Below are 11,324 nucleotides of genomic sequence, written 5' to 3'. Positions count from 1 at the left end.
CACCAGGCTGCTAATGACCTCTGTCCTTCTCCCCTCTCCACCGGGAAGCAGCGCTCCCGAGAAGGAAAACCTGGGCTTGTTCAGCCCTGGGAAGCATCTCCCACTTACAATTTAAGGCCCCAGTTTCCTCATTCCTCCAGGGCCCTCACCCACCACAGGAGAGCCAAGCACTGGGCGAACCTTCTAGAAGGTCGTCTGGGGAAGCCATGGCGCCCCAGGTCTCGCTGCTGCAGGGATAAGGAGCGCAGGCGTGTCAGGAGAGGAGAGTTTAGAAATCCACGAGTTGATCTCCTTCCCTGAAGCAGCCGTGTGGTGCCAGCCTCCTCCTCTAGAAACTGCCGAGAGGGCTTCGCGGCGTCATCGATCGGGGTTTATGGAGCTTGAGGTGTGTTATTCTTAGAAAGAGGTGGAGAGGAATTCTGGTGTGCAGATGTCCCTTGTCATCCCCGGCTGGTTTCGAATAACACAATTACCTAAGCTCTTCCTCACCCTCCTCAGTCCAGCAGTGCCTCGCAGCAGCTGAAAGGAAACACCTGTTTTTCTCTCCCATCCTGGATTAAAATTCCAAGACTCTTGCCAATTGTTTCTTTGTTCAAATAGTGCCTAAAACCTGTGCTAACCTCTTCCCCTATTATTAGAGATTTATTTTAGGTGGAAAGATCTGTGGGCGGGGCTGGGAGGAGCCAGGTCCCCAGGGGGCTGCGGCGCCCTCCCCGCATCACCTGCCACCAGGGCCTGCTGCCTCCTCTCCTCTCCCGCCTCCGGGTGTGTGTGTCCTGGGCCCCAGCGGGGCGGGCACCAGTCCACGGCCTACTGTGACAGGGCCCTGCGGAGGGCGCCCCCTCCTCGCCGGGCCGCAGGGTTGCCAGGCATGGGAGAAACACAGCGCCCGGGAGGGTGGCTCCAGAGCTTTCAGCCCTCACCCCAATCCTGCCCAGCCTGACGGGGGGCCACCGAGGTGGGCGGTGGTCAGAGGCCAGCTGCGGAGAGGAACGTCCAGTTTCTGGAAGAGCCAGACCCAGACACGCAGGTGCTTGCATGCTCCTAGAAACCAGCTGGAATGATGAAGGCAGGAGTAGAGTGAGGGGAAGGCATGGCCGAGCTGGGCTTCCTGGCCCAGCGCCCAGGTGCCTCCTTGGCCTGGCCAGACGCTTCTGGGGCAGAGGGGGGCTGAGGCGGCAGGCAGCCCCCCATGAGGCTCCCTGGAGAGCCAGGGCTCCTGGTGGGTATTTTCCTCACAGCAGTGGGCCTGGGGAAGAAGTAAGGTCACCCCAACATAGAGGAGTTCTCCCCTGAAGGGTGGGGCATCCTGATTTGAAAGCAGGGCTGGATGGGATAACAGCTCACGGGAGATAGGAGTCCTTTCACCTCGGGCCCCCCACCTGAAGTGCCCCCACAGCTGTAGCTCCTCCACCTGGAGTCCCTCTAGCTAGAACCCTCCACTTGGAGCCCTCTCACCTGGAGCCGCCACCTGGAGCCCTCACCTGGAGCCTCTCACCTGGAGCCCCTCCATCTAGAGTCCCTCCACCTTAAAACCCCCCAATGGGAGCCCCCCACCTAAAGCCCCCACAGCTGGAGACCCCTTACCTGGAGCCCCCCCACCTGGAGCCCTCACCTGGAGTCCCTCCATCTGGAGTCCCTCCACCTAAAACCCCCCCACCTGGAGCCCCCCCACCTGTACCCCCCCACACCTGGAGTCCCTCCACCTAAAGCCCCGACAGCTGGAGACCCCTCACCTGAAGTCCCTCCACCTAGAGCCTTCCACCTGGAGTCCCTCCACCTGGAGCCCTCTCATCTGGAGCCCCCTCACCTGGAGCCCCCTCACCTGGAGACCCCTCGCCTGAAGTCCCTCCACCTGGAGCCCCCTCACCTGGAGTCCCTCCACCTGGAGCCCTCTCATCTGGAGCCCCCTCACCTGGAGCCCCCTCACCTGGAGCCCCTTCGCCTGGAGCCCCCTCGCCTGGAGCCCCCTCACCTGGAGCCCCCTCGCCTGGAGCCCCCTCGCCTGGAGCCCCCTCGCCTGGAGCCCCCTCACCTGGAGCCCCCTCGCCTGGAGCCCCCTCGCCTGGTGCCCCTCCACTTGGAGCCCCCTCACCTGGAGCCCCCTCACCTGGAGCCCCCTCGCCTGGAGCCCCCTCACCTGGAGCCCCCTCGCCTGGAGCCCCCTCGCCTGGTGCCCCTCCACTTGGAGCCCCCTCACCTGGAGCCCCCTCACCTGGAGCCCCCTCGCCTGGAGCCCCCTCACCTGGAGCCCCCTCACCTGGAGCCTCCTCGCCTGGAGCCCCCTCGCCTGGAGCCCCCTCACCTGGAGCCCTCTCACCTGGAGCCCCCTCACCTGGAGCCCCCTCGCCTGGAGCCCCCTCACCTGGAGCCCCCTTGCCTGGTGCCCCTCCACTTGGAGCCCCTCCGCCTGGAGCCCCTTTGCTGCTGTGGGGCCCAGGCTGGTCAGTGCAGCAGGACCCCAGGTGGGCCCCTGTCAGTGGCTATTCCTTAGAAGTTTGCTCAGTATGAGGAAACTGATTTATTGTGAATAATATTTATATGTCCTTCTCTTCATAGACAAGAGAAGGGATTCATAACATGCACATGAAATGCATGTTTTCTGTCACTCGTAGCTGCATAGCCCTGCTCTGTCACATTTATCAAGACTGGAAGCATCTTGCAGTAACAAAGCCAATCAGGTGTTAGCAAGAAGAGGTGGAGGGCGGCAGAAGACTGGCATTTTCTGACAGGCTTTGCTCCCACGTCTTCTGCAGACAGGCTCTTCTACCCTTCCCCTCCAGCCCCCGTCTGGCCCCTCTCTTCACGCAGTCAGCCTCCTCGCTCGCGCACACACTCTCACACCGCCGTGCTGTGAGTCGGCCCCTCCTCCCAGCTTCCCTTCTCCTTCCCCTCCGTCCTTTCTGCCAGCTGAGGCCAGCTGGAAGCCCTCTCCTCCTTTGAAGCGTTTCCTCAGCTCACCTCAGTCAGGTGGAATGAGTCACCCTGCTACGTCACCTGAGAATGCAGAACTTGCATCTCTCACAGGCGCTTCTTTTCACTCTGCTTTTATTTGTCTCCTCCTGGTCTGGACTGGTCTCTGGGGCAAAGTGGATCTTAGCCATGCTTGCCCCCTGGAGCACAGAGCAGGTGCCTCGCGGCAGGTGGGGGTCCAGTAGCAGCCCGGCTTCCGTCATCCTGAATGCTGAGAGCATCACTTATGTTTGGGTAGAAACCCATCCACCATGGATTTTGTACCTTGCAATCTACAGACACATTCATACTGCCCTCACCATCATCTCTTGGCTGCAGTGCTAATCACACCAATCCATAGGAATCCAGGCAACCCATAGGCACCCAGTCACCCACAGGCACCCAGTCAAGCTGTAGGCATCCACCCAATCCATAACCATCCAGGCAATCCATAGACGTCCAGTCAACACACAGACATCTGGCAAACCCACAGGTATCCAGTCAACCTGTAGGCATCCAGTCAACACATAACCATCCAGGCAACCCATAGGCACCCAGTAAACACATAGGCATCAAGTAAACCTGCAGGCCCCCAGTCAACCCATAAACATGCAGTCAACCATAGACAGCCAATGAACCATAGGCATCTAGTCATTATGCAAACTTCCTGAGGGAATGGCTCATTTTTTTAAAAAGCACAAAACTCTGGGCCAAAATGCAAAAATAGTGGTCGTAGTTTACCTGTGGGTTCTCTAGGAGGGGAGAACGAGGACAGCCTCCAGCAGCTGTAATGTGTGGGTCATGACGAACGTGTAAACCAGCATAAGCTCTTTGTCCATAATTTAGAGAACCCAGCAGGTTTCATGGCACACGTTCCAGGAGTGTTTGCTTTATTTCCACTGCTTGGAAGAAGGTTAAAGGAGGATAATGTTACAATTGCTCTAAGTTTTGACCCCCTTATTTCCTTTAGAAAGAAGTGTCCCCTTTCCAGGCCTGGCAAACAATATGTAGGACTCCAGTGGCCGGTGCTGCTGGTGGAGGCAGGGCTGCCACTCACGTGCAAGAGCTGGAAGGTTTCCCGAGCGCCAGGTCCGTGTCTCTGACTTTCACGCTGTGATCTGGGATTTCGAGGCCTTGAAGACCTGGGATTTCTTCGTTACAGGTTCTCTGAAAACTAGGCAGTCGCACAAGTGATGAGTCTCTGCGGACAAACAGATCTCAAGAGGAGGCCCCGGGGCCCAAGCTGCAGCCTCCCCCGGCCCACTTCCTCTTCTGTGAAACCAGGCAGCGAGCAAGCACCAGAAGCGGCAGAAGTGCCGCTGCGGGGCCGCAGCAGGGACGTAGTGGATGCTAGGGCCTGAAAAGCAATCTCTGAAAGGCTCTGCCACTTCCCCAGGCAGGATGAACTCCCATGGCCGAAGACTTCCCGGCACTGCGGGAGCCTGCATCTCCCAGCCTGGGGACCTCGGCGCTCGTCAGAGGCTCTGCTGGGGGGAGGCTCCTTGCTGTCGCCGTCCCTGCTGCCTCCAAAGGTGGCACCTGCTGGGATGTGTCCATCATCCTGAATGCTGCCCGGAGCCGCCCCGGTTTCAGACTCTAGAGGTGTATGTGCAAAGCTTGCCCTGCAGTCCCTGCTCACCACACCTGGCCGTGTGCTCCTGCTCTGTGGGGGTCCCAGGTGAGAGGCTGTTACAAGGCTGAGGACAGAAGGAAAAGCCTGCTTTGGGAGTTCTTGGCAGGGGCAAGCTACCTCACCTATCAGTCATTTTAGTTTCTGCACTCATTTTAGTTAGACGTTCTTGTTCCCAGCTCACAGAAGAGACAGTGAAAGCCCGGGGACGCTGACTTTTCAACCACCTCAAGAAAACAGCTTGTCTCTGCCCGCCCTGGGCTGCCTGTGGCCACCTGGCTGGGCCCTGACTGGGCAGCTGGGGTCAGGGATTGGCTTTCAGGGTAAAGCTAGAGTGGAGGGCTGATTTCTCAGACAGAATGGGGTGCAGAAAACAGAGAGGGGAGGCCAAAGCAGTGTCTGTGGGGAAACTGAGATGCAAAAACCAGGGAGCCCAGATGCCAACACTAATCTGGTAATGCAGTGGCAGAGTCTGTAGGCAGTATGCTCCCTGCATTGAAGAGTGTTCCCTGCAGCAGTTTGATATGGCTATGAATTCCAAAAATAGATACTGGATTACATTTGTAATCTGGTCTGTACCTGGGCTTGATTAAGTTATGATCAGGGCTTTGATTGGGCCACATCATTAGGGTGTTCAGTCCTCACCCACCAAGGTAAAAGATAAAAGACATGGGAAAGGACAGAGTTGGAGGGCTTTTTGATGTTGGAGTTTTGATGCTGGAGTTTGATGCTAAAGCCTTAAGCTGGAGCCCTGGGAAGTAAGCTCACAGAGGAAAGAGAGAAGCCTCAGGGAGAGAGGAATCCTGAGCCCAGGAAGAAGCAAGCCCTGGGAAGAGAGGAACCCTGAACCTAGAGAGAAGCAAGACCCTGTAAGGGGGGAACCCAGGAAACCTGAACCCTGGCAGATGTCGGCCGCCATCTTGCTCCATCATGTGAAAATAGACTTTGGTGAGGGACGTAACTTAGGCTTTATGGCCTGTTATCTGTAAGCTCCTACCCCAAATAAATACCCTTTATGAAAACCAACTGATTTCTGGTATTTTTCATCATCACCCCTTTGGCTAATATATCCCCCAAAACTCAAGTCCACCCGGAGCCTGAGGATGTTTGGAAACAAGGTCTTTGCAGATGTGACGATGTTAAGAGGAGGTCCTACTGGATTAGGTGGGCCCTAAATCTTCGTAGGAAGAGGGGACTGTGGACCAGCTTCGGGGGAAGGAGCCAGGAGTGCTTTGAAGCCTCTCTGACCTCAGAGAAAGCATGTCCTTCAAGTGAAGCCCCTCCTGCGGGCGTGGACCTGTTTAAGTAGAACGTTTTGAGGAGGCTACTTCAGTTAAGGTGTGACCCACCTCATTCTCGATGGGTCTTAATCCTCTTGCTGGAGCAAGACAGAGAGAAAGCCAAAGAAGCAAGAAACTGAAGGCGACGGAACCCGGAAGAGAAGAGGCCAGCAGATGCTGCTGTGTGCCCTGCCATGTGGTGGAGGGGGCCAGGGTCACTGGCAGCCTGTCTCATGAAGAAGGCATCACCTTGATGAGGCTTGACTTGGACATTTTTCTCAGCCTCGACACTGTAAGCTCATAGGCTAGTAGATCCCACTGTCAAAAGTCAACCCGTTTATGGCATCTGCTGCCAGCAGCCTAGCAGCCTGGAACAAACCACGTGAAGACGGAGGCAGGGTTTGGAGTGACGCTACACTGGTCCAGGACTGCTGGGGCCACAGAAGTGGGACGAGACAGGAAGATTCTTCCCTGGAGAGTCTAGGAGGGGGTGTGGCTCCCAGACACCAGGACTGTGGACTTCCGGCCTCCGGAGTGAGAGAAAACACGTTTCTGTGGATTTTTTTTTTAATTGATTTTGTAAAAATATTACATTAAAAAAAAAAAAATGAGGTCCCATTCAACCCCACCACCCCCACCCCACCACTCCCCCCCCAGCAACACTCACTCCCATCATCATGACACATCCATTGCATTTGGTAAGTACATCTCTGGGCATCTCTGCACCTCATGGCCCATACTCTCCCACAGTCCATCCAGTGGGCCCTGGGAGGATTTACAATGTCCGGTGATTGCCGCTGCAGCCCCAGTTCTTGTACTTTGTTACCGCAGCCCCAGGTACCTAATATAGCTACCAAGGTCAGACCTTGTGGCAACCAGGATCGGTGGATGGAGCCCCTGGCGGTGACTGTCGATGGCCTTGCAGCCCATCGAGGGGCGCCGGCTGGCTTACGAGGTGACAGGGCCGTGCTGCTATCGCTCTAGAGCTAGAGCGAGACCGACACGGAGTCTTCTGATGTGGTACGCCCGTGAAATGATTACATGTTTCCATAGAATCTGGATAATGAGTATTCTTCCTCCTGAAGTTTATTATTTTTTTAATATCAACTGCGTGGGTCCTAAAATTTGAATTCACCGAAGATAGATCTGAATTTTTTATACACGGATTTTCATAAGTAAAAATGAATTTCATAGCTCAGCTGGGAATCTTTTCGCTCTTTTCAAAATGGCATTTGAATTTGGCAGGAAAGGAGTATTGCTGGTGCTGGGTTTCTAAATAAGGGTTTCACAAGATACGCTCACATAAAAACACTTTTCTATCAAAGAACTATTTCTCTTTTTCCTTCAGTTAGATCATTTTAAGGAGGTCACGCAACCACTTGACCGTGTGACAGAGTCTCTTTTTCCAGGCTGGTACTTTGTTCAGGAGAAGTCGCCCGTGCCAGCTTCCCCATGCGCTGAGGGCAGGAGTTCAGGTGGGCCGTGGTGACCTGCCTTTAAGTGAGCCTCAGAAGTGGCTGCGTAGTTGGTGAGGACAAGGCCAGGGGCAGTGGAGGCTGCCTGGGCCGCAGCGTTTCACACAGGCGGAAGTGAAGCTCCTGGGCCGATGCTCCTGGGGCGCGTGGCTGGCAGATCTGCTTTGGGCGTTAATCCATACGACTGAAAGTCTTATAAGGAGCCACGGACGACTGAGCAGGTGTGTGAGAAGCCACTGGAGGAGATGGAAAGAGACCTCGTGAGGGAGGCAGGGATGGGTCGCCCCGGGCAGCTCCCGGGCACTGCAGACTTTGGAGAAAGCATGGCTGACCAATACCTTGATTTTGAATTCCTGGCATCCCCAAACTATGAGCCAGGAAATTCCTGTGGTGTAAGTCAAGCAGCCTGTGCTCTTTGTCATAGCAACCCTGGCATACTAAGACAGTGGGTAGCTTGGAAGAAAATATTTTTTAAGCCTTTGTCATTCATCAATAGACAGTTTATTTTTATTGATGATCCATGAAAGGAAATGAAGCGAAACAGAACAAGGACAAGATCATTTTTAAGTCTGTAGTAATGATTCTACTTTTTAAAAAATGATTGAATAAAATGGTATTTTGTATATCTTTATGCACAATTCCTTTAGCAGCTCGAAGCATCCACCTCCCATTTGTTCAAGGCATTTACTGAATGCCTCCTGCCCGACCTTGTGTGCCTGGAAATGCCAAGAGGAGGAGGCTGCACCCCATCTTGAGATCTAACCTAGCAATGGTTGATAGCACTGCCCCAAATCCTTCAGCAGGTCTGCAAGGTCAAAAGTGATCGCCTGGGAAGCAGCTGTGGCTCAATCAGTTGGGCTCCCATCTTCCATATGGGAGGCCCTGGGTTTGTATCCCAGGGACTCCTTGTGAAGGAAGACTTGCCTGCACGCTGCAGAGAGCCGCTGGGCCTGCAAGTGCTGCGGAGAGCTGACTCAGCAAGGCGATGCAACAACAACAACAAAAAGGGAAACAAGCAAAAAAAAAAAAAACCACCAAAGAGAGCACAGTGAATGGACACAGAGCAGACAGCAAGCAAAAAAGCCATAAGGAGGGGGGATAAAAAACAACAACTGATTGCTAACACTAAGACATTACTTACCCTTTTCACTCTTATTCTGAGTGTATGGTGGAATTTTCCAGAAGCTCTATATTACAGCAGATTGACCAATCAGATATGAGGAGATAGCTGTCTTCTATCAAGCCAGAGAGTAGAGAAATTTGCAAAAATGTAAAACAACGCCGCTTTTCTCACTAAATTCTTTTGAAAACAGTTATTTTAAATAAAAATATGTTAATTATGTTCATAGTGGGTTTATTGTTATTCCAAATAGACTAGTAATTATTTCTAAACAGTCTCAGTTTTGATTTCAAGTATGATAGATACAGCCCATAAACAACGGCTCTTTGGATTTCTCACTCCTTCTGATGGGTGTAGTGGGTCCTGAGACAACATCTGGGGCCCCCTCATCTGGGAGACCTTCTCCGTGGAACTCTGTCCTGCCAGGTTCCGTCCACCCCGCTCCTCGCCCTGCAGGTCTAGGAGAAGGGAGCGTTTCCTCCCCTCGTTGGTTTTAGTGTCTTTTACCTGCAGTGAGCCATAAGTGTGACTATGACCCCTTTCAGTGAGTTCTATGAGCCTTCTAGAAGCTTGCTGAAACCGAGCTGGTCTGGAGACCCCTCAACTTACCATTAGCATCAGAAGTCAGGGGGTCGGGGACTGTTCCTAGATTTTGCATCTTTTTAGGCCAGTTTTTAGTGATGTTGTCTTCGTCTCCTGAGTCACAGGGTGTCCTCTGGCTGCTCTCAGCGAGCGCTGGGCCTGGAAAAGGCTACCTGTGGGCTGACCTCCTAAATTTGACCTTCTACAAGGGAACATGGCAATACACGTCCAAGATCGTGTTGGTGAAAGGTTTTCTGTAATTTCTTTACTGCACTTTGCAGTCCATCCTTGCATCTGCGTCTGGACCCTGACGATGCACTGGCTGCGTTTTTCTCAGCTGGGGTGGGTTAATCCTCCTCGGCTTCCCCACCATCCCCGCTCACCTGCCGGTTCACCTGCTGGCTCACCTGCTGGCTCACCTGCCCGCTCACCTGCCGTCACTGCTGCCTCCCCTGGATGCAGTGCTGGATGGTCCTTCCTAGGCTCGGGAGCCCCTCAGGCTGGCTCTCTGCACGTGCATGGTTGGGTGAGCCATAGATGGAAGTCGTTCACACAGGCCCCCCTGCCAGCAGTTACTCCATTGTGTGATCGTGTGGTCTAGAAGCTCACGTCGAGAGCTGGGGCAATCATTAAAGGGACTGGAAGGGCTCACTGCGACATGGCAGCTGGAAGTGATGCAGCGCTGGCGGCAGGAGACACAGGGTCTGAGATGACCCTCTTGGCCATTGTGAGCAGATCGGGCACCTTCCCGCTGTTTCCAGGTCCTCATTGACCAAAATTAGGGAACTGATCTGGCAGTTTTTAATCTCTGTCCTTTAACCCCCCAATTTTGTATTGTTATCAATACATTTTAAATTAAAAAAATTAATCGAGTTATACCTTGGATTCAAAGGATAAGAAATTTAAAAAATGAAAATGGAATGGGATAAGAGAATGCTTTTCAAAATGACAAAAAGTTGATCATAAGAATGTTAGCTTAGGAAATAAAAATCAGTGGGGCAATAGTACTTTGTGTCCCATTGCTGTTTTGTCAAGAAGAATGGTGAAGAAATCCTCAGCGCCCGGCGTCCTGACTCGGGGTGTGGGGTGGGGGGTGGCGAAACGGGCAGGAGGCCAGGCTGGACTTTTCCAGAAATAGTTAAGGGTATTAATGAACAATTCTCTTTAGTGAAAGATGTTAAAATCTAATAGGAGAACATTTGAGAGGCGGGTTTAATTATCAAATCTTTTGTGTTGTGCTAAAATCGGGGCATTTTGGAGACAGAGAATTAGAGAAGAAGGGGAGGGTGCCTGGGGGAGGAGGGGGTCCAGCAGTCACGGTCTCGGAAGAAACCTCAGCAGGAGGGATGGGGGACCCCGCGCTGGAGGCTGACGCCCGTGAGACGCTGCTGAGTCTTCGGGTCCCTCCGCCCCTCTCGTGTCCCCCCAGTGAGGGCAGGAAGTGCCCACATGCCACCCCTCCTTGGCACGGGGTGTTGCCAGGCCCTGGCGTGTGATGGCGCCCACTGGCGAGCTGCCGAGGGCTGTCCCCGGCCAAGGACAGGGCCCGCAAATGGTCAGGGTCCTGGTGGCCCGACCAGCGGGGGACGCCCCGGCCGGGACTCAGTTCCCGGGCCCCTTTTTACTCACTAGAGCCATCGGCACTGGTCTGGCCTTTGGGGCTGGCCCCTGGCACCAACCCCAGCCTCTTGCCCAGGGTTTCTCCTCCGGCCTGCGGAGCTCGGCGTATTTCTTGCCTCACAGCGTTGAATCAGGTCACGTCTCCGCAGGTGCGCAGGTCACACATCAGGTCACACCCTTGTCCCCTTCTGGGCTCCGGGCATGAAGGATGGTGACCTCGGCGCTCGTTTCCCTTCTCCTCGCAGCGCGGGGCCGTCCAGGAGCCTGGCTCGGGCTGCAGCCTCCGACAGCCCGGCGGCCTCACCCAGCGAGCCGGCTTTCGGGCACGCAAGGGTTTCCGTCGTCCAACGAGGGGGACGGTGGTCAGGCGTCAGGCCTCTTTTCACTTCCTGTCACTCCCTCCTTCCCTTTTGATCCACGCCTGGGTAAACCAGCAGGAGAGTCCACAGCGCCCTCCTGCTCCCCGACCACGGTGGAAACCACAGCCCCTCCATTCGCCCAGTCTCTGGGACCAGTGGGGGGGCTGTCCTGCTCCCGGGGGTCCCCCATGTGTGTGGTCACGCTTCCTGCCCTCCTCGCCTGCGTGACATCGACGGCCTCAGCATCCAAACCAAGTTGGGTGGGTGGCGAGGGCGGCCCTGCCCTGCGCAGGGCGCCCACCCTGC

General features: G+C 54.7%; 1 protein-coding gene across 1 annotated transcript; it reads left to right on the top strand.

Moving 5' to 3' along the window:
• Nucleotides 1–1,093: 1,093 nt before the first annotated feature.
• LOC105746927 (uncharacterized) lies at nt 1,094–2,494 on the top strand. The gene is made up of 2 exons (XM_012528369.1): nt 1,094–1,127; nt 1,713–2,494. Exons 1-2 carry the CDS (start codon nt 1,094–1,096, stop codon nt 2,492–2,494), a joined length of 816 nt encoding a protein of 271 aa, XP_012383823.1.
• Nucleotides 2,495–11,324: the final 8,830 nt, after the last annotated feature.

This window comes from Dasypus novemcinctus, chromosome 16 (assembly GCF_030445035.2).
Source record: "Dasypus novemcinctus isolate mDasNov1 chromosome 16, mDasNov1.1.hap2, whole genome shotgun sequence".
NCBI lineage: Eukaryota > Metazoa > Chordata > Mammalia > Cingulata > Dasypodidae > Dasypus > Dasypus novemcinctus.
The sequence above is the reverse complement of the archived record's forward strand: the minus strand, read 5'-3'. Positions and strand labels throughout refer to the sequence as shown.

Bases quoted from the DNA above. Each gene is read 5' to 3' on its own strand.
- LOC105746927 (XM_012528369.1), top strand. From the start codon at position 1,094: ATGGCCGAGCTGGGCTTCCTGGCCCAGCGCCCAG. The intron at 1,128-1,712 runs GTGCCTCCTTGG...CTCCACCTAAAG, and splicing joins CTTCCTGGCCCAGCGCCCAG to CCCCGACAGCTGGAGACCCC.